The sequence below is a fragment of the Centroberyx gerrardi genome, chromosome 23, assembly GCF_048128805.1.
Source record: "Centroberyx gerrardi isolate f3 chromosome 23, fCenGer3.hap1.cur.20231027, whole genome shotgun sequence".
Taxonomy (NCBI): Eukaryota; Metazoa; Chordata; class Actinopteri; order Beryciformes; family Berycidae; genus Centroberyx; species Centroberyx gerrardi.
The window spans coordinates 19,584,081-19,608,170 of NC_136019.1; the positions used below are offsets into that span (position 1 = coordinate 19,584,081).

At 43.8% G+C, this 24,090-nt stretch overlaps 1 protein-coding gene across 1 annotated transcript in view; it reads right to left on the reverse strand.

Moving 5' to 3' along the window:
- afap1 (actin filament associated protein 1) overlaps positions 1–24,090 on the reverse strand; it is a 61,487-nt gene that overhangs the window by 17,996 nt on the left and 19,401 nt on the right. The window contains exons 4-8 of the mRNA XM_071905939.2: positions 10,177–10,285; positions 9,728–9,939; positions 9,417–9,596; positions 3,923–4,009; positions 2,009–2,084 (exon numbers count right to left, since the gene is read on the reverse strand). Coding sequence (XP_071762040.2) covers positions 2,009–2,084; positions 3,923–4,009; positions 9,417–9,596; positions 9,728–9,939; positions 10,177–10,285 — 664 coding nt within the window. The remainder of the gene's footprint in view (positions 1–2,008; positions 2,085–3,922; positions 4,010–9,416; positions 9,597–9,727; positions 9,940–10,176; positions 10,286–24,090) is intronic.

Genomic DNA, 24,090 nt, shown 5'->3' on the forward strand with positions numbered 1-24,090 from the left:
TTATGGTGAGGATTATAAAAAAGATTCCCACCTAAACACCTAACCAAGCAAACATCACACAACATGCACAGTAGATAGATGCAAAAGTGATGCTTTTCTCAGGTGCTGGTTAGAGAAGGAAAGATTATCCATACAGTGATGCAAGTACTTTACCACACTGAAAGGCTACATGGTCCATTACATTACTTTCATTACCCATTCCATTGCGATGATGTTTCACCTCCAGCCTGGAGACGAAAAACATTGTTTTCTCTAATATATTTCTTGTTGATCTAAAGAACTGGTTGGCGTTATAAGTAAAATAAATGGTATTTTGATATAACAAGCAATGAGGCATGACATAACATTAATTCAGTAAAGACAATAGTGGAAAACAGCACAGCACTACTCATGTCAGGTGCTGGAACACTTTTGTAAGTACTTAGTTTAGCATATTATGTTTGTGAAGTTACATTGTATTGCTACACTGCTGAAAGTACATTATGTATCAGGGAGATTTTCATCACGTACCTACACTTTCCATAGTAAATACACAGGTTAATGTACTGGAAAAAGGCCATTGTAAAGTGCCACCCAGGTTTCTATTAACTGCATGGGTTGATGCACAGGTTGTTCTGGAAAAGGAATTCTGTGCTTGAAAAGCTGACTTGAAGATGAATAACTTATAAGTTATCCCCTCAGATATGATACCAGGTAAGATTAGAGTGAGCTAACTTGTGGCTTAAAACAGTGAAAGAGCAATTCAATAGATGTTTTCTGTATAAAATACACATAACACTACACATAATATGGCATCTTAATACAAATTCCAAATATTCAGTAATGTGTTTTTTTAATAATGTTTAGGTTATAAACCATATACAAAGTGAGACATCTCTGTCATCAAAGTTTACTGGGCCTGAGCTTCATCTGATGAATCATAATGCAGCTGGACAGATTGTTGTGAGAGTTCATAGAATTTAGAATGTGAGTGTCATAAAGACAGATTGACCTGAAAATACACTCAGACTCACAGTTTCATCTCTGATCGGTGTTCACCTGCAAACTGAGAAAGAAAACTCATATTGCACATTGGAGAAACATCAACAACAATATCAACTGTTTAGAAAGGAGAACATGGAGAGTGATTTCCATCCTGGTAAGCCACATGTGCAGAGGATTTTGCTGAACAGACAAACAAGAGACAGTCAGGATAGACTAGTTGTTTGTGTTGAAGCATTTAGATCTGTGTCCAGTTCTTTCTTATTTTGATTTACATTGTAAATTCACAGTTAGTTTGGCTGTTGAAACCAAATGCGCACATCAGAGATTGTCCATTTCTTGCTAGCAAGTGTTATACCAGATCCATTTCTATACATTGACCAACTTTTGATTTTGTGCCTCTGTATGGGAAACACTGCATCTCACAGTCAAAGATGCCCTCTAGAGGTCATCTGACGAAGCGCATCATCTCAGTAAGTGACAGATGACAGACTGACTGACTGCCTGACTTGAAATTGCCTCGTGATGCCCTTGGCTGCACCATGGGAGAAATATGAGAAATTTACTAGGTTATGATATGGAGCATTAGCTAACAAGGTGAAGAAGTAATTTTTCATTTCATTGTGACTTTAAAGATATGAAAGTAATGTTATGGTTATGTTATGATCTTTGGTGCGCAGCGCTCATTGCTGTGGTGTTTCTGCACTGCACTGCCCAGAAATCACCTGTCAATCAGTGAGCGGGACTGTGAAGTTTGAGTTTCTGTAGGTGACGCTCTTTTCTTTGTCTGCTCAGCCATGGTGGCTATCACTGCTCATGCTAACTACCTAGTTCTTCAATTAATTTCAAACTAACCGAAAACGTAAAACGCATCACGTCCTGTGTGCCAGAGGATTTTTCCCAGGAAAGAGTTACCAGACACCAGGTGTTTAGAACAGCAAAAGAAAACCTCTGTGTTAGCAACAGAGGCATTTATTTATATGGAAATGTTGCGGATTATTACTTTAATGTTGCTGTGGATTCTCACCTTGGTCCTTGCAGTCGCTGTGTCCGTTCTCATGGGGCGCCTCACCGTCAGAGCTCGGCCTATCACACGACGCCTTCTGGAGGACAGGGAGGAAAACCATGAACAAGAGTAAGAATGGATGGACGGGCGACCCGGTGGCTCACCGAGTAGCGCGCGTACCATAAGGCTCAGTCCTTCCCGCAGCGACCCGGGTTCGAATCCGCCCCGCGGTCCTTTGCTGCACGTCCTTCCCTCTCTCTCTCCCATACCTTCGTGTCTCTCTCTAACTATAGAGAGCCTAAGTCCCTCCCCTTCCGCTGTCCCCCATGGGACCTTATTTCGGAAAAAATATGTACGGTAGTCAACGGCGAGAGACAAATAATTGTTTGATCCCGTTTGAATTGTGCCATGACTTACACATATGATGTTTTGTCAATTTAAAAGATAATTTTGCAAGTCAAGAAAGTCGCAGTTTGTTGTAAAACAGTACAGTAATGTTTAGTTTTGTGTGAAACCGCTCAGTGAACTACATCTCTCGTCTCGCACAATATACGTCACCAACACCATCATGGAACGAAACATAGGAAACACACACAGGCATCGCGTTAACGTTAGCCCCCACTGTACTAAAACTATCCTAAACCAGTTTAAATCCATTCTTACTGTCTACCTTCCAGGTTGTGTATAATACTCCTGCTATCTGAGAGGGACTTAGCTTCAGCGGCTCTGGGTAGCTTGTGGAGAGAGGAAGTTACGTCACTTGCGCGACTTTTGGGTGTGTAGTCTTTCTAATTACGTATTTTTACAGTCTTATAGTTCAACAGTTTTACGACAAACTGGGACTTTCTTGACTTGCAAAATTATCATTTAAATTGACAAAACATCATATGTGTAATTCATGGCACAATTCAAACGGGATCAAACAATTATTTGTCTCTCGCCGTTGACTACCGTACATATTTTTTCCGAAATAAGGTCCCATGGTGGTCCACCGGAAGGGGAGGGACTTAGGCTCTCTATCTCCCTGTCAAATAAAGCATGAAAACGCAAAAAAATAAATCTTAAAAAAAAAAAATAACGGATGGACAGGTACAAACTGAACAAAACTGTATTTCCTTCAAGAAAGACAGGCAGGCAAAGGCATGAACGCACAAACGCAACTATCCAAGTAGGCCGTACACTGTAAAAACCGTTAAGAGCATCTGCAACATGTTATGGATAAATAATTAGGCTTGGGCTTGTGTTTGCTGTGCCAAGTTGGGAGCGGTTTGTCATTAAAGAGCCTCTGATCTAGCTCATTTTCCACCACTAAACACACACACACAGGCACACACACACGTGCCGGGTACAGTACGGCTCCAGCGTTAACTGCAATTTACCTGCTTCTCCCAATAAAAGCCAATAACGCACTCTTTTCCCTTCACCTCCCTATATTTTCCCTCCTGTGCCACATGTAATGAAGTGCTATTTGGCAAACAATTACAGCTTTTACTGCCTTGTGCTGCCTGCGTTCGATTAGGCCAAGGAAAGAGGCCCTTATAGATGGAGGTATATCTGCATGTGTCTGTCTATGAGAGCCCGACCAATGCAGGAGTTTTGGGTCCAATTAAACCAATACTGATAACTGGGGAGGAACATAAACCCCAGAATCCTCTATCGGCTGTATTGGCCCACACTACTTAAATTGATTATTATTTATTAAAAATCATAATCAGACCGCTCAACAGACAGCATTATGAACTATACTTTTAAGAACTCCAGCGTGAATGTGCAACTAAGCATAAGTGATTTTGTCAACATATCAAGTTGTGTGGTCATGTTCATGGTGCATTACCGGTGGAATATATGCCAATAATAATATTTGTGAAAGGGCAATATCCGCCGGTAAGATTGGTACAGCAATATCTGCATCAGTCTCTCTGTGTGTGCGTTTACCTTTTCCAGTTCGGGTTTGTGCACCGGTGATCCAGATCCGGCTCCGTCCGAGTCTATATTGCCGTTGACGCACACCTCTCTCATCACCTGGAAACATAAGGGAACAGCGGCGTTAACTAACGAGGCTGCGCTTTACGTTAAGCAAGTGGAAAGCACACGCTCGCACACACATCCTGGACGCCAGCGAGGGAATTCGATTTATACGCCGTGGCGCCCGTGGAATGTTCGGGGTCCTAGCCGTGATCATAACAGATGGGTGGATCTCCCGTTAAAAAATCTGAAAATATTTCCTCACACCATTGCCACATAATTAAACAGCTCATTCCTTCAGGCTAGAAAACATGCCTCGGGGTAATGTGGGCCACATGTACGGTGAACTCCCTCCGATATCCCATCATGCGATTGAACGGCAGCCAAGGGATCATAACGCAACACGACACATGCAGTATAGTAAGTCAACAGGAGGTAAAGTGTGTGTGTGTCTGGAGGGGGAGGGAGGGAGTGTGTTTGTGTGTGTGTGTGTGGGGGGGGGGGGTCGAAGCCACAGGGCCTGCTACACACATTACGCCACGGTATTTTACTACGCCCATGGAAGCCTTATGCAATACGGTCCGTTCGGGGTGAATGAGATATGCAGGGCTCTGGATGGGGCGCCAGTGTGCATTACCGTGACCTCGCAGGACTTCAGCCCTGGCGACCCGCCGGCAGATCTGGCAACCCTGGGCGTGCGGCGGTGACAGGGGTGTGCGTAGATGAGCGGTGGGCAGCGGGAAATGAGAGTTTAGAGGAACCGCTGTGTGCGCAAGTCGGCCAATGCGCTCTCTGACACACGCGCGCAGACACACACACACACACACACTCCCCCTCGTCTTCTCCACAAGCATTTCGAACCATCTCTGGCCCGCTGCAGAGCTCCTCAGCTCATTGGTTTTGGCAAGGAGAGAGCATAATTGGGTTTCGCAGGGGAAATGACAGGCTGTGGCTCCATGGGTTTGGCTTGGAGAGCAGCTCGGAGGCCGGAGAACGGGACAGACAGCAACATAATGTCTATCTCCCGCTGGAGGGCCGCGCTGCCAGATCGGGTTGCCAGGTCTGACGACGTCCTACAAATCAAGCTCAAAGCAGTGGGACCGTGTGCGGTAGTTTTGGGTGTTGAAACACCGCTTTCAATAAAGGGACATGTTGCTGATCGACAAGTTGCTGCTGCATGCTTTAGGGCGTTACAGTGGCTTTAAAACGTATTCACCAAAACATTTTTGGATAACAGAACAGTCTAGTTTTATCTTTGAGTAATATTTTGAATTTGGGGGATTTTGAATATATATTGAATATATATATCTAATTTGACCTTTCTTTCCAGGAACTGTTATATCAGGTCTGTTCCATACATTTCAATAGGATTTTAGGGTGTAGGGTGGTTTCTGCTGCAGAATGATGGATCACAGTATGGAATATCTGTCTTACTTAAGAAAAATGAAGCTAAAGGGGCGTGAATACCTTCTATAGCCATTGTATTTCTGATGGGGATGGACTATTCAAGTGGGCAATCGTACAGTCTTACAATGATCTGATGGCATTATCATATAGACTCGTCAAATAGCCAAGCATTAACCAATGCACCGAATACATCACATCTTACCAAGGTGGTGGTGTTGAGTTCAATGCATTGTGACAATACTGTATGCAGATGATATGCATTGCTCCAACAGCGAACAAACCACACTTTCATGCAAGGCAGATTTATCCAGCAATGCACTGCAAAATGGTGTGCAGCAATTTGCAGTGGACAATAGCAATGGCCTAGCAGTTTAGACTGTTTAGGTTGCGTTTCAATGCACACTTAAGCCAGGACGCATACAACTTACTCCAGCGACGACAGCTTCCCCAAGAAAGAGTGGGAAAAGGGGCAAGAAAAGACAAAGAATGAGCAGAAAGATATTGCGTTAGTCAGAAAGACAAAGAAAACCAGGTCATATTGAAGCGGGGGTCAAAGGAGAGATGAGGTAAGAGAAGGAGGAGGGGGTAAAAAGGGGGAGAGAAGAGAGAGAAATGCATAGAAACCAGAGACAAAGCCCTGGGAAGGTTTGGGAGAATGAAGTAAGAACACAGTATGGACATGTCTGTTCCATAAACACGTCATTAGGAGACGATGTCTGGAAGAGTCATTACTGTAACTAGTCAGCGTCGGAAACCCTCAGGTACTCTCCTCTCCTTCCCTTCCCCCTCCTTCCCTCTCTAGTCTCCTCGGATCTCATCTCATCTCTCATTCCTTTCCTCTTCTGTCCTCTTCCTTCCTCTTCTCACCTCTCTTCTCTTTTCCCTCCTACCTCTACTTTCCTCTCATTATTTTCCTCCTCTTCCTATCCTCCCCCTGTCTCCATTGACTTAATGCGATTTTTACATGGCGTCGGTTCGTCATGAGGACATACTGTTGGCTGGCGGATTCAAGGAGGGTGGGAAACGTCTTAAGAAATCTTTATTTCCATTATCCAAATCTGTAATGTGAAATGCGAGAATGATTGTTATTGAAGTTTTATGCCTCTGGGTAGAAAGAGGAGGTCGAGAGAGGGGGGAAAAGAAAAAAGGAAGGCTGGAGAAAAAGAGGTCAGGAGACAAAAGGAGACGGCAAGAGAAGACGAAAAACGAGGGGAATAAGTAAATGAGCGAGTGCAAACTACCCTGTGGTCCTAGCAACACAATATCCAAACACAGACGCAAAGACACACACACACACACACACACACACATATGCTCTAATCTTTCTGGCTGGACGCCGCTCTAACACACCCTCAGGCTCAACAGAACGCGGAGCGGGCCAGGGAATCTAACCCTCGCTCACTCCGCCGCTAATGACGCGAACGGAGCAGATGGACTTCCAATCCGGGCCCGTTTTGGAAGGGAAGGGCTAGAACCGCCGGCCAACTGGGCCTGATGACTGCTGATTGCAGCGGCATGACGAACTACATGCACATCGATTAAACAAACGAAAACACCGGAGCGACTGCCAGGGTGAAAAACTCACGCAATCGCTTTGCCATAACGTTATCAGTTCAATGTGTTTCCAATATCCAGGCACCTGACTAAATATATAGCTGAGATCCAGTTTCTCCGAGCAACAATTACTGCAGTTGTTGCTGTAGTTTGGGTGGTACGGGGGTTTGTATATTTTCACGGGTCTGGTTGCGACCGCTCGCATGTACCTCGGTCCCGACTGGGTGTGCTCCCCCCCCTTAAGCCAATCAATAAACATTGACTAATTACCTTGCGGAATGAGTAATTGAATCGAGAAAAAAACTAGCAAACTGTTTTCATCTTTGTTTCCTGACAGCCATAAACACGGAGGGGTTGAAATTGTAAGAACAGAGGGAGGAAAAAAAGACAGAAAGCAAATACAAGAGGCTGGTGTTTCCATCAATGGTCCGCGGGGCAAAATTGCTCATTTTTTTTTAACAAGGCCTTCTCCAGCTTATGAAAAAAGGCGCGGCCATGTCCAAAAGCCTGTTGGTAAAACGGCAGGAAAGGGAATTGGATTGGCAAGGACGAGCGGGCACAACGGTAACTGGAGAGATTAAAAAAAAAAACGTTGCGGAAATGGACGAGAAGGGATCTTAAAATAGCGTACAATAGGTTGTCAAGGATAAACAAGGGTTTCCAGCAGATTCTCAGGAGAGGTGAGGAGGAAGAGGGGGGAGGCTTGGGTGTTTCTTTTAAATCCAAAGACCAGACGAGGCCCTTCTTTCTCCTACCGTGATTGAAATAGAATAGCCCAGAGGTGCTGGCGCTGCAGTAACAACAAATGGACGGAGGGGTTGAAAACGAGAAAGCACCGGACCCTATTTGATGTCGGCGGGGTGGGTTTGTTTTGCAGACTCGTCGAGCGCCCAGAGGGAAAGATCAGAGAGCAGGAGAGAGAGGGGGGGGGGGGGGGGGGGGGGGAGAGGCAGAGAAAGAATGTGTGAGAGACAGAGAGAGAGAGGGGGGATCAGAGAAGGACTACAAACCAAACAATCTTGACATCACAGCGTAGCCATCAGAGCCACCTGTTCATAACAAAGCGCTACTCATACAATTTCAGGAAAAGGCGCCCATCCTGAAGAACCAAAGTTATTCTTATACTAAGAACTACGCCCTTTACTCCTGAAGAATACTAGGGCTAAAGTGCAACTTACAGTACATCTAATTTTACCTTGCTGACAAAAACATCCGAAATGAAACCTGCGGACGGATTCCAAGAACTTCACCCCCACGTGAACTATGCTGCAACAATCTATGGTGAGCAATGCTGACGCTGGTGTACAGCACCGTTTACTGTGTTTGACAGCTCACTAGTTTAAGCAATAAGCCACAAGAGGCTGTGGTTCACAGTAATTTTAGAATAGCTAAGAAGCCTAAAACCCTCTTAGCTGGTCAAAAATCACTGTAAATCATGGCCTCGAGTGGCTGATTACTTTGAATTTTATTGTAAAAAAAAAAGGTACACAAATGGTAAAGAAATCTTAGTTTGTCCTGTATAGCTTGCATCAGGTCTCTTTGTCCCCAACATAATTAAGGTCATAAGTTCACCATAAGCAATCGACATCTACCTGTGGTGTGTCAACTAACCGTTCATATTGGTTAACATCACTGGTGGGAAAAAAAATGATTTGAGTACCGTTCTATTTAGCAACCTTGAACCACATCTTAGTCTGTTCTTTTTCTGCCTTCATTTCATATGGGAAAGATGGTGGATACGATTGTCCTACGAGAAAATACCATTGACTTCAGCTTTCAAGCAGCCTTATTGCATTGTCATTGTCCATGTTACTGTCCATTCGACTGTTTGTCCCGGCACCTATTGCGCATTCAATCGTCCCGGTGGGGGATCCCTCTTTGACTTGGTCTGCCCAAGGTTTCTTCCATTTTTTCATAATAAGGTTTTCTTGGGAGAGGCATTGAGGGTCTACGGTTGGTGGTGCCAGGTAGGCTATGGTAGGCTACGCCAGGTAATGCCTATCTAGGATAGGTAGGCTGTTATGTCTTGCTAAAACTGGCTATTGTGCATCTTCTGCTTTGTTTTGCTTCTTTGTGTTCATCATTCTGTTCTATGATTGATTGTTAATCAGTTAGATCTAGGTAGGCTCATTCTCTCATGTCCTTTGAAACATGCTTGTGATGAAGGTCTATATAGATAAATGAACTTGAAAATACTGTTCACCTCAGTTTTCTGGCGGTAAATACTAATAAAAACTACTATTCACCTCAACTTTCAGGTGGTAAATACTGCTGGGGAACTTGGGGTATGGCAATGGACCTTTTCTCAGACTTTCCGAATTCAAACAAGTTCGAACGCATGAACATTTTCAAGTCGGTGCTTTGAGCCGTCAAGTCATTCGGGCGATTATTACGATTATTATTATTCTCATATGACTTGAATTCAGCATTTGATCTCAAGATTCTATCTAGGTTACCCTTCCTGGTGTTGTCATAAAGCTGGTATCCCTGTAAACCGTGTTACCTTGAGCCACTCCTCAGCCTGTTCTTTGCTCTGTACGGCCAACACCAGGGCATCTGCCCCCTGGTGGACGATCTTCAGTTCGTGTTTCTTCTTCTTGCCGTCTTTTGGAATGTGTGTGATGCTGCAGCCTGATAGGACCAGCTCCATCTGGGGGGTGTGGTCTTTGGAGGACTTGTAACACTGGAGGGAGAGAAAAGGGGAAGGTACTGGGTAAACTGGAGGAACTCTGGATGACTCATCTAAAGTGCAATGTAGATTTAATCTGTGTGTGTGTGTGTGTACATACGAATGTGTACATAACGATCATATACCAGCAGTTTGTTATCCTTGATAACGCAGAGGAGTTTGGTCCACTGGCCGAAGCGTTTCTTGCGCAGCAGAAAGGCGCAGATGCGGGCGTCCTTTACCAGGTCCATGGATGCCTCCTCGGACGGCCACTGGTGACGCATCTTCTGGCCCTTCCCGTCCTCCTCCTCCTCGTCGTACGACTCGTAGGAGCTGCTCATGGCGTCCGAGTCATAGTCTGGAGAGAGGGAGGAGGGCGAGAGAGGTTAGAGGGACAGAGAGAGAGAGAGAGAGAGAGAGCAGGAAAGAGTGAGAAGGGTAGAGATTGTCTGAGACCCAGAGTAAGACAAGAGAAGTGTTTTCTAACCTGAGAAATGAATTCACTGTTTCTCTTCAGCAACATGTGCATTAAGTATGCATGTGTAATTATGAGTGTGTGTGTATTATGTCAGTGATATGTATATAAGTCACTCACTGGAGGTGATGTACTCAGGAGCCTTTCCAGGACTTAAAGGAACCGCCTCCTCATAGTAGCCTTCTGGTAGAGAGGAGCTGGGCAGAGGAGGAGGGCCGCTGTTTGGAGGCTGGAGAAAGACACAGAAGTTTGAATTAAGTATTATAGACTATTTCATGCTTTTGTACATATTTGGGGCATTGGGGCTGTGCTGTGTTCTGTCCACGGTGATTTGTGATTCCTATATTTTGAAGTAGCGGAATAGCAGCCAACTCTGCACACACACACTTTGATTATATATTGAAATTTCGAAAATTGAGGTGAAACCATACATGTTTGAGAAGCTAAATATGAAATTTCATATCAAGCGGTGTTCGTCCGGATGTAGTCACTGTTCCATTGCTGCCCTTTTTCTTTTCTTCAAAGGTGCATTCTGTAAGATTTTTACTGTCCCATAGCACAAAATGACCATAATATATCTGCAGGGGGTTGATAGGATTGTTGATCAATACCAATCACTCAACAATTACTTTGGGTGCTGACATTTCTAGCTTGGTTGCTTTGTGTTACATGAAGCATTTTCATTAAAGGTCATTTTTAAATTCAAAAAACAGAAAGACAGGGAGATGCTTGATGGTTGTCACACATTAAGAGAAATGGGCGATAATACTGATATCTAATTTGTTCTTATTTGATAGTTATTGCATTATAGTGAATGTAATTCATTGTTTCCACCCTCTGCTTTGGCAATGTATGGGATCCTTGATTTGAGCGCTGGTGACATCAATCAAAATTAACCATTTTAGCTCCCATTCAGCTACATATTAAACCACGAGACCACAGAACGGGAAGTAGTTAGTGGTAATGTGTGGTTTCTGTGGTGTGGGAGTGGACCCACTTCAAGCTGGCATTCATCCTATCACCGGGTCAGGCCGGGGACAATATAGGGGAAGTCATTTATAATGTTATCAGTGGAGCAGGCCCATAATTTGCCTTTGAAGTGTCAATGCAAAACAGAGGCAACCACTGTGTAAAGAAATAAGAGGCATTTGCACCGTTATATGACGAGAGATGGGGGGATGGAAGGAAGGACTAGTTATATAGACGAGTTATAGAGAGTGTGTGACAGAGAAACACATAAATGTGAGTGACCAAGACCAGGTTTCAGAAAGCCACATTTAAGACTTTTTAAGACATTTAATGTCGTCTGGAATTGAATTTAAGACCGATTTAACCACCGACAAAGAAACAAAGTTGGTAAAAGCGGCCTGTTTCTGATGGAACACAGCTAATAAAAGTTGTGAAACTATAAATGGGCAGAATAAGAAGGGACACCACAAACTTAATTATTAAGGGGTATGAAGTCGAACTGTGTTTAGTAAAGCAGATATGAGAGTGGGCATGCAGCACAAAGAAACCTGTTACTGCATTGTGAGAAACATAAGACCTCTAATAACTGGATTTAAGACATTTTAATACTTTTTAAGGCCTTAAATTTAGATAATTTAACACCTTTTCAGACTTTTTAAGGACCCACAGATAAAACTGAAGACACACACAAACAGTGGATACTGCAATGTCCGATATGTGCTTAGTGGCTTTTGAATGATTTGCATAACTCCTGTCATGTAAATCATGTAAATCATCATCTCAATATGGTTTGAATGTATAAACTGAACAGATAAGCTGTCTGTTGGTTTTTGAAAATTCACATTATGAGAGAGAGAAAGAGAAAAGAAAGGTTTGGGTATGGCAACACTGCATGCCAGAACTTTTTGCAGAGCTCAGACCTCATGGGAGGAAGAGAAAGAGAGAGAAAGAAACAGGGGGGAAAGGGCGGAGGACGGATTGAAATGAAACCTCCTTTGTTTGTGCGCGTTCCCCTTGGCATCGCAGCGCCCGGCAAATCCAGCTTTTCAGACCGGGGGATCGACCGCACCGCCTGACGTGATCCGTCTTGGCCGGCGCCGCGCGCCATTTCTCTGACGTTTTACCTCTTAAAAATAACATCATCGTGCCTATAAACATCAAATCTCATAATCTCGCAGCACATAGAAATAAATACTTCATTGGCTGGCATTCATGGCTGTGATTCCAGCATTTCCACACTGCAAAAAAAAAAAAAGTTCATCGTATTGAGTAATAGTAAAAGTCTCATTAGTCTCTAGTAGTTTTCTTAAAGTGGAAGACTTCTCAAAACAAGTATCGATATCTTGAAATGCCACTTAATTTGTGAAAAGTCTTGAAAAAAACTGACTATTAAGCCATTAAGAATTGATTGCACCCTGAATGACTCGTTAAGATTCATCCAGTATTTAAGTGTATGTGACTTTGCCACCAATAATTCTTAAGGGTGCAGTGAAAGTATAGTTTTCTTTAGAGCCATACTTTTAACATTCATTATCTCCACTTTACTTCGATTTGCTCTTACAAGGAGGAAAGTAGTGGAGGGGGAACCCACCTAAACTCACTTTACTCACATTTTCATGTGCAGAATAGAGTTTAACACCTTGTTAGGCTGACATAAATCTTTCTGATATAGTATATATCATAGTAACTAGTATCAAACTGATGTAGGTTATATGAGGATGGGGTCTTTTAAGGGGAAAACTAATAAATTAAACTATTAAATTCTGAGAGTGTAATACATTTTTGTTTTCTGATCACAGATTGGAGCTGATCGTTTACATCCCTGCTTGCAAGGAGTATAGTATATATGAATATATAAAGGGGTATAGGGGTATATGGGTCCATTTTAAGGATTTCTTGTTTCTGGAAGTTTTGAGATTAGTAGACTACTGATTTGCCAGTGCTAGACCGCCTCAAAGCATGTGAGCCTTTGTCGAGCCGTAAAAAGATGCTTCAGGGTGTCATAACTCGTCATCGCCATAACATCACACACTCTCACTCTCCCCCAGAGAACATGCCCAACCTGCTACGGCTGCTGATGCCCACTCTTTTTTTTCCCCCTCTCATGGAAACCCCTTTTTATTTCTCCTTTTTATTTCTCTAATTTTATTTGCTGGTGGGCAGCGGCAATTTTTCCGTCGCCGGGGCTGGGTTTTTAAAAAGGGGAGAGAAACTAAACCGCTGTTATGAAACGCCACGCTACGGGCCATTGGCCACAGCTGACCCAATCAGGCGTCACCACCGCGTGTGATGTCGCCATCCGTCGCCGTAGCAACATGGAACATGTGGCTCTTCGTAAAAAGGGCTTGGCCCGAGATGCAACGGGTGACTTCTTCAAAGTGCAGAAAGTGTGTGTCACTGTGTGTAAATTTGAATTCAAAGAGGTAGTGAGTCCAGCGTGTGTGTTGATTACATTAATTCTGGTTAACATACTGTAATGGAATAGAATCTATGGCTTTCTATGTACAAGCCTCATATGGACTCAAACCAGATTATTGTATTAGCAAAGCTTACAGTTGTCATTTTCTAGTATCTGTTAATGATTTTTTTCTTGCTGGTGCAAATTTATTGGCCTAAATAAGTGATATTGAATGTTAGAAGTAATCTAGTAATTTAGCTGGAGGTGATTTCTTTGTGCTTTGGGTGAATGGACCATAGAAGTGGATAGGCAATGGATAAAGACTATCTCTACATACACTCATACAGAACTATTTAGACAATCCCACTCAAGACTTCTCAATTACCTTCAAGGCCTTGTTTGGTAAAATTCAAGGACAGTGTCTCATGATGTAAAGTAAAAAAAATCCTGGTAAATTCATTCATTTTAAAACCGCTACATCAACACAAATCTCATCGCAGGCTTTTTCCTCAGGATGTGAAGTGTTGATCCTAGGTTGGAGGGAAGGGCCAGAGAGCTAATCCACAAACCTTCAAGGAATTTAAAAGGACTTCAAGGACTAAGAATTGGCCTATTGTCTGATATTTGACCCGGGCCTACTCTGTACCACTCAATAACAAGAGGGAGTCAACCCCTCCGGCAGACCAGAGATGAAAGATAAACACTGAAGAATTACACGCCCACAACACTGTCTGCCCAGCGCTCCATTAGCGATGCTGTTTAAAACTCCCTGACCTGACCTTTTCTCTATTCGTTTTCTCTTTCCCATTCATTTTCTCTCTCTCTCTCTCTCTCTCTCTCTCTCTCTCTCTCTCCAGCCAAACACTATAGTCTACTTTCCCTCCCTATTCATCTGTCTTGCTTTACTGTTGCAACCGTACACTGCAAAAAAAAAAAAATCTGTCTTCATCTAGAATCCAGTCTTAAAATCCTATTTTTCTAAAAAGAAAGTGGGCAATTTCACTTGTTTCCAATGCAAATCAATGAGAATTTTCTTGTGGAATGATCAGACTTATTCTGCCTTATTTCAACATATTGTTCTAGAAAATTATTTAAACACAGGTGAAGCTGCATTGGAACCAAGTGTAATTATCTCACCCCATTGGCAAAAGTCTTTTTAAGAAAAAATAAAGATAAGGATAAAGATTGAACATGAGACTAAATCACTTGGCAAAGGAGTCGAGAGCGACTTTACGTTGGACATTTTCTGCAGTGTACCTCCCATCTTTCTGTATGTCTATCTTTCTCTCTCCCCTCTCCCTCTCTCTCTCTCGTCTCAGTCTATACGTTCACCCTCCTCGCTCCCTCCCCCTCTTCATCCCTTGCCATTTCCCTCTTTCCGTCTATAACTCAAGTGGTAGCCCAGAGGCCTCTAGCGGAACCTTATCGCGTCTCCTCGGGGTGGGGGGTGGCGGGGGAGAAACGGCGGTTCGGTGAACTCATTTCTTGGCAGGGAAACGCCGCTGCCCCACTAAACTCCTCACATAACCGCCTGGCTTCTCCTCCCCGCCCCGGCCCTGAAAATCCCCGGGAGAGGAAGACAGAGAGAAAGAAAGAAAGAAAGGCAGAGGAAAGAAAAGAAAGAAAGCATTCAGCCGTGACGGTCAAACAATACGGCGAGATATCAGGTTTGAGACAAAGGAGCTGGAGGTGAAACCCGACTTGTTTGCATTGGTGCGGAGAGGTTGTTGATACGGGAAGTCTGCAGCCTCATATCTCATATCGCAGTTATTTCCTTTTGAAGGTTTTCGAGCAGCAATAATATCATCCGTAATCGCAAACCGATTGTTTTGGGTAAGCATTTTTCCCCGAGCACAGCAGAATACATTACATTACACACTAGAGGACGGAGCTGTGATCCCACTGCTCTGCTATGTAATGACTCAAAGCTTAAGAGGCACTGGGGCGAACACACGCTTTGCATACAGACGTGCACATAAACACACAATCTGACTTTCCCTTTGTTTTCCTTCCCCCGCAACAACAGCTTGGTCGTATCGTAATCCGCGCAGATCGATTACACTGCGACACACCGCAACTGACGGGAGTTCACCGCGGTCAGGGTGCATTCCGCCCCACCGCTGACCGTAAACACACACACACTCCGTAATCGGCGAGATGTGTTGGTCCGCGTTTTCCCCCCGCGGTCTCGCTCTGATCGGCCGCATCTGCTCCACAGATCTGCAAAACATCCGCTCGCCGTCCTCGTGCGGCAGTTTCCTATCCGCAGTTTCCTATCCGCAGACTCCGAGTAAACTGCGGATCCGGACGGTCGCTCCGCAGCGAGGCTCCTGAACCTTCTCGATCCAGATTCCGATAAATTAGATTAGACTAGATGGAACTTTAACGATCCCCGTGGGGAAACTGGGCCGTCGCAGCAGCATAAATCAGGAAATTAAACAATGAAAGAATGAAAGAATAACAAACATAGAGAGTACTGAAGATAAAACAGTAATTGCAACAGAGCACACAAATGTGTGTACAGAAATGTGTATAAACATGCAAATGTAAGTAGCTATTCACATTATTAGTAATGTGCAGAATGTGCAGATGTGCAGTGTTAGCTATCAATGTGAAATTTACAGATGGAGGCGACAGAAATATAGAAATATACAGAAATGAGTACAGGCGGGCAAATGTGCATTGTAGCTCTTCACATTATCTGATTTACAAATGCGGGTAAAATGCACAGAAATATTTGCAAAATGTGCAGATGTGCATTGTTAGCAATCAACTTGTAAAATTTAGAGGAGGTGACATACAGTGGAAATGAGGATGTGCAGATATGCAGTTTACATTTCGGCTACAGATAGAGGTGGAATACATATAGAGATACGACGTAGCATTTGGTAACACTTTACTTTACAGCGGCCTTATTCCAGCATATTAACCTATGGAAAAGTATTCTAAGTACACAATGTTACTGTGTAGGTACTTGATGAAAATCTCCCTAATACATAATGTACTTACAACAGTGTAGCACACTATTCGAATGGTACAATGATACAAACATATGTGGAGGAATATGTGCAGGTCATGTGCATGGATGCAGATCAGAAATGTCAGAATTCCACAGTCATAATGTGTAATTAGGGAGTGGTAAGGGAGTCTTGACCTTGGTTTGGATACTTGGTGTGGGAGGTTTGTCTGCCGGTCTGGCCTGGCCTGAAACTCACATCCAAACTTTCATTCCAAGTATCCATTTTTGCCCTGCGTAGGAGGCCCGGACTTGAATAAATGTGTCTGCCGCGGTGCCAATGGCAGGCTGGAATGGATAAACTGAGCGGACACCGGAAAGCCGCTCCCTTAAGAAAGGCTTTGAAAAGGGCAAACTGCATTTCCCATGATGCTTGGCGTATCACCCACTGTACAAGTGCATGTGTCTCCTGCTGGTGCCCATTCTAAAAGATTTTGGGGATTTTATCTGATGGGGAAAACTTTAGAAAATAAAACCAATTAGGCCAGTAAGGTGACTTGGTCTATGTTAGACTAGTTGATGGTAAAGGGACACTTCATTTTGCTATGTTTTATTCATTATATCACCAATGAATTTTGTGAAACGGTCCGCCAAGTGCTTCCATTTGGAGGACGCTGAGCCTTTGTTGTTAATGAAAGCTCAATGCAATAAAGCAGATCAAAAATAAGCATCGCCCTGAGCGTTAGTTAGGCATACTATTGGAAAGACATAGTTTCCAAGTTATTACGTTTTTATATACACTTATAAAAGCAGAGCAAATAGGGTTCATAAAAAAACAAATGAAAATAAATGACAACCAAATACTGAGCTAAGGTCATAGTTTGGGATCTGTTTGGTTCGATGAGTGAAAAGCCTTTTTAAGCTGTGCTTCACACTTTATTTATCCAGGGAAGGGTTTTGCTGAACACCATGGTCTTTTCCAGCACCCACCCTGCTTCACAGTTATACACACTCACATCTGGGAACTGCCCAGTACAACCACAGTCTTCTACTGCTGGCCACTGGGAGCTGCTCTACTTGCACAACTGGAGGTTCGGTGCCTTGCTCAGGGTCACGTCGCCGGTAGTTATCGAGGGAGGGGAGCATGTTACTCATTCACTTTCCCTACCCAGGTTTTCCCAGCTGGCCCCAGCTGCTCCTCTAATCTTCAAGCTACTGCCGGCCCTATTTATTCAAGCGCACGTGTTTTCAGTCTTCTCTCTTGTTAATGGGTCAAATGAACCGTGGACTGACCCAATGCTTCAAATCAGGAAGCTGTTGCAATATCAGCACACCTCCAAACAACTTGAAAGGGTTTTAAGCAGGAGTGCAATGAACTTTATCGCTCAAACACTTGGAGTACAGACAGAGGAGCATAGGAACACACACATGCACACACATAAACAGAGGACACATGGACAGACAGGCACACACACACACACCCCTTCCCCCATATTCTTAAACACATGCTTCAGGATGAGGTCAAGCCAAGGTAAGGCATGGGAATGAGTTATAAATTGATGCCAGACGGCAGAAGAAGATGAAAGCACAAAGAGCAGAGGGTTGCAGCGTTAGTTACCCATCAGCCTTAGGGTTAGAGCGGCACGGCCCACCTTTGTCCTGAGATAACCTCGCTTTGGCCCGACTCAGCCAGCTTCTAACATTGTCCTATTCAGGCACACAGATGCAGCCATCGTACACACACCAATGGAGGATTGATGCTGAGTAGTTACTCTATATCCATATTTCATAATGTTCGATTCGTTTTCTTTCATACACTTTCTTTCATACACATGCATGTACACTTTTGATGGAGTACACTGATGAGGTGAATCCAGGTAAAAGCCATTATCCATTAGTGATTTCCCTTATTAGATCTACAGTATATCAATCACAGAGGAGATGTGGACTGTAGCTCAATATCAGGAAGAAATCCCTAATATTTTGTGCATTCAGTGTATATTTTGAATAATCATCTACATATACAAATACATTTTGTGCTTTTTCTGTGTATGTATTTTGAAACATATCTATGAAAAACGCTCTGATGATTCTCATATTCCAAGAAAACGCTCTGATGATTCTCATATTCCAAAACATGTTAGAATATGGTAAATATTGAGTATAAAGTGGTAAATACTGTATATGGTAAAAGAATATGGTATAATTGAGTTTTTTGGATGTCTGAAATGTATTTTTTTACATTATGGGGCTACTGACAGATATTAGGCTGACCCTCGCATGCTAAACTCTAAGAAAAGTCATCTCAGACATGCCGACACACACTCGCTGCATATAAATCTGGGTTATCAGTGGGGAATATTGTGATAACACACTGTAGAATGCATTATGGTAGTTGTAACGGTGGCAGCTGTCCAGCAGCGCTACTGAAAGGCTCATTGTGTGGGAGAGGAACTCAATCCGGGGCTCAGCTGATTAGCCTGCGCACACTTTACATAAGAGGCCTCTCTAATACCACACACACACACACACACATAAGCATACATTCAAACATAGAATGCATGTGTCTGGGAAAAGAAACATGGCAAAATGGACCGAGACAGGCAGGCAGACAGGCACTTAACAGCCACACACACACACACACACACACACACACACACACAATCTCTCCCTGTTTCTCTTGCTCTAAAAAAACCCCTCTGTGTAGGATTCAAGGCCTTGGCCAAACCCAGGACTTGCCAACACCCCCCCTCCACTTCGATACACATCTAACTGTTCCACCTCGCTATTTATACATGATCCGCCCATGCTAGTGTTACCTCCAGCAAAACAAAACCTCTCTCACATTTCCCTTTTTAAACCCCATTCTTCACTTCCCCTCCATTCATCCCTCTCTCCCGTCCATCCTTTCCTCCCTCCCTTCCTTCCTTCCTTCCTTCTCAGGGTAATACTGGCGAGTTGTGTGTGTGTGTGTGTGTGTTTTGAGGGACAGGTGCATGAACAGTTCACACAGATGTGAGGGGCTGGAGTGCCAGTTCTAGCGGATATGCCAGTCTGCTGGCAGAATTGGGGAAATAGGTGGAGAGTGAGATGTAATGAGGGCGGCAAGGAGGGTGGTGGTGGTGGTGGTGGTGGTGGTGGGGGGGGGGGTCTATCCGTCCATTTCCAGACCTCTCCACCCCTCTTCCTCCATTTCTCTCACCACACAATTAAGGGTAAACGTCTGGAGGAGGAGGTGGGAGGAGGTGGGAGCCGGTAGGAGCCGGTGGTCCTTGGCTTTGGAGGAAGAAGGGTGGGGTGCCCCTGCTTTCATTGGATGGGAGCCCCGACACTACAGTATGTCTGGAATGGAACCGGTCTATTGTACTGGGAATGAGCTGGCACTCGCGTCGAGGAATATACAGTATATACAGTATATACACAGACATTTATCCAATCACCTAGACACAGGAAGCGGACGATGCCAACCTACCTAAAAGTCAATGGTCATTCTGAATGATAATGTAGTGTGGGTGTGGCACATTATGGAACACTATACATTTATAACCAAAATATAAAAACTCACTTTGCACAATTAAAACCCAAAGCTGTATCTTTATCCAACTGTAAAACTCTTGAAAGTGTTGTATAAAAGCAATAAACACCTTATTTTGTGATACATTGTGGTTTATTTCCCCCAATAATGGTGCCAATAACCACAATATAGCAATAACTGGTGCCAATAACGACAATATAAACTAGCACTCCCACTCATATGTTACTGCTTAATTGTCAAGTTGTAGATCAACATGAGACTTTTGCTCTATATAATATGATTTGCAGATGGGTGTGTGGGTGTATAGCATGTTGGAATGAAACCTCCCAGTTACCGGGTCATGAATGAATGTTGGTAGTTAATTCTTGTATTCATTACTTTGTTTTCTTGTATGATGGTAACTGTTTGAACCCAGAAATCATGGTAACACCTCAAGTCAGTAAACTAAATGTCTAATTCTCAGTGTCTGGAGGTTCAGCCATGGTTGGTGAGTCCAGCTTTCTCTGGACAGACCGCTCAGTTGCTGCTGTTTAATGAGGCAGTTTGTATTCCCCTCTTTGGTTTTGATTGAGAATATGGTGGATCTATGGCATCTAAATTAGGGGCGATGAGACACTTTTCTCTGCAGCCCACTTCATGATTTAGGCTGACTACTTAAAAATCTTGCCTAGTGCAGTTTTTAATAATTTGGTCTGTTGCTCGTTGTTTCCTGTATTGTTTTATTGTCTTCCAAGGCATTTACTTTGCTTGCAATAGTTCTCTGGACTATGATTGTGTGAATAAAAGAGAGTGAATGAGTACATATTCTCCATTAAAGCTGGTGGAGATGGGCAAAAAGGGATATTCCATCAGCTAAAAGCGGGTGTTCATTGAGCCCATCAATGACCCCTAGATTTCATTCAGTTAAACGGCAAACTGTATTAGCTCTCTAGCAGCTTGCAGAAATAGCTTCAATTTTCCCTCTGCTTTATTTAGTCACTTCAATCACATCATGTGCGAGGGGTGAAAAAAATACTGTTGGCATTGTAAAAAGTCTTCAAAAGCACTGGGGTGGGGGGGGGGGGAAAAGAAAAAAGGAATGAAATAGGTTTTCCATCCGTGCTCCAGTTTCTCAGCGGGGACTTTTTCCAGAGAGTAGCCTCAAACGGTTTTGGGAGCTCAGGACTAACCATGCTGCAGTCATGTGTCGCTTTGGTACAGTCTCGCTCCCTCAGGAGAAATGCTCACGGTAGTTAAGACATGATGAATCTACAATTTGCCACTTGTTTGGTTACCACAGTGACAAAGTGCAACGTCTCTCCATATGATCTGTTAAAGCAGCCTCATATCCTGTCTGAAGCCGATGACACAATAGCGTTGATGTCACCGAATACTTTGCTGTGGTTGGCCAAACCGCCAAGTAGGGGAACCCCGCTGAGGCGAACAGTCAAATATGAAAACAGATTCATCAGCCTGTAAGAAGCCGACGGGCCCATCGATCCCACAGCGAACCGACACTTATCCCGAACGCAAATCACTCGTTGACACACGAATGAGTAGAACCGATTCATCGGGACCTGACTGATTGTGCGCCAACTCCCGCTGCGCACGCACGTCGTAGCTTGATGCAGCACAGTGACACATTTACTTAGACGCTGCAATGTGTTTCCCCTTTAGGCTAGAAAACATTTGGCTTGGCAAAATGCAGCAGGCCTACATTTATTCCAAATGTGATGCCGCTGGTACAGTAAATGGCCACCAACATGGCAATGACTTGCAAGTGGATGAGGAATGCTTTGAGGAAGATGGTGGGCTTCGAAACAAGAAAGACCACTCCCAAACGCCGATGATACCCAACAATACATTAGTGAAAATTTGTGTACAAAGTACCGGCTACATTTGAATACAAAGCTTGGGCCGAGACACATATATTTATCTTAGAGAGTGCTTGGGGAGGAGGGGTGGGAGGTTGTCTGACTGAAAATAAGAGAGAGAGAGAGAGAGAGAGAGAGAGAGAGAGGAAATTAATTCCAAATGGGAACTAGTCTGCCACGGACAATGCAACCCAGCTAGTGCGCATCTGTCCATCAACACACAGACACACACGCTTCTGTACACACTGCGCTCTGAATGCATAAGAGAACGCAAACAAACATGACGCGTGCTGTGCATAGTATGTACATGCGCGCATGGGTTCGACACACACCTCCGCCGTGCGCTACGAGGTTCATTTGAGGAGCGAGGAAGGGTCTGGTTTGGGTGAAGAACCAAGGGAGGAGAAGACGAGGAGGAGGAGGGGAGGATGGGGGGGCGCTGCTCTCCAACATCAACACAGATGGAAGTCATTTGTGTCTCAACAAGAGGACTGGCCCAGATTCTGCCCAAGCGGAGCAGCAACGGAGCACCGGTTGCTCACGCAGCCCATGTTGAGGCCACGTACCTAGATGCAACCAGTGATGTGACTGGAATACGGGAATATAGGCCGCTGATGTAAAAAAAACAATGAGACAGCGCTTCTGTTGGTAAGGCGTGGCCGAGCCAAAACATTGATGGGCTATAGCTGAAGTACTTTAATGCAAATTCTGATGTATAGAGTTAGAAAGGCTGAATGGAAGCGCTTATTTTTGGTAAAAATGTTCTCGCTTGAGTGAGAAAAAGTTTTGTCGACACTAAAATAATGCAATAAACAGCAATGGAAAGGCATTTGTTGAATAAATAATGACATAGGCTTGGTTCAATCTCATTGTACCACATGCTGAAATGTCTGTAACATGTCTGTCCACCGCAACCTCCAGAAATGTCATGAATGATGTCACTCCCATGTATAAAGCACCCATCATAGTTGGATGGCCATTAGTCGGTGCATTAGTGCAGATCCATAGTAACTTACCCAATACAAATCAATTGAAAGCCTATGGAAGCCTATTTGTTTGCTTCAACGCAGCTGGTGGAAACGTACCTAATTTACATTTTATTTTTCAGGACATGTCAAAAGCTCAAAATTCCCTTTGATACTTTGATGGAAACATAGTTCATGTGTTAGTGGCTGAGGCAGTAAGGGTGTTGATGGCAATGTATTTCATGTCAAAGATAAAAGAGGAATTTTGTATAGCATAAATCGCAGACAGAAAGAAAAAGAGTGAGAGGGAGACTCTTCTAGTCCTGCAAGACTTCAGTCGGATTTAGTCACACTTGTTGGTCATTATGATTTAATTAGAGCCAGACCTCGCTTTGCATGTGTGTTAAACTGTGTGTGTGTGTGTGTGTGTGTGTGTGTGTGTGTGTGTAGGTGTGTGTGTGTGTGTGTGTGTGTGTGTGTGTGTGTGTGTGACATATCACACATTGTAAAATTGTACAGTGATCCTCTTCCTCAGATCGCTACAGAGATTTATGAGGTGAGGGATGTGGAGAGTATCAAACTGACATGAAAAGATCCTGCTTGTGTGTGTGTGTGTGTGTGTGTGTGTGTGTGTGTGTGTGTGCGCGCGCGTGCGTGTGTATATGTGTGTGAACAAATTCACTGCTTTTACTAAATTTAACTCTTCACAGTCCAGAGATGGCATTCATAAAGATGTTAAACCTTGTCTTTCTCTCTCTTTCCCTCACACACACACACACACACACAAGGCCCTACACCCATGGTAGGGTCATGAGTCAGGATGCTTAACACCCATGTCACTGATGTCTCTGTCTGTATACCACTGTGAACAATAGAGGACAGAAGACCTTTGTGTATGACAACACCCGCAAGAATTTAGCATTAATGCCCATCTCTCTGGCCTTTCTCTCTGTTGACTTTACTGTTTTGTTTTGCACTGACTGACCCCCCTTTCACACACACACACACACACACACACACACACGCACACACATTCACACATACAACAGGGGAAGCCCACAGGGTGGTTCAAAGCAGGCCAGTTGGAGCTTGAAGGACTGAAAAGGGCCCAATCGCTATCTATTTGATTAACGGATATCCTGTTGGGTCTCCTGATCCCTAATGATATTTGTGTGTGTGTGTGTGTGTGTGTGTGTGAGAGAGAGAGTAAAGGGGGAATCAATAAGTCAGCCCTTGGGAAACAAGTGCCTATTCTTAGCTAGATAGCGGCGTATACACATCATCTCTTTATTTCTAAGCTAATGGCCAGGCTAACTGGTGTCACACATGTGACTATCATGCCCTGCTAACAGACACAC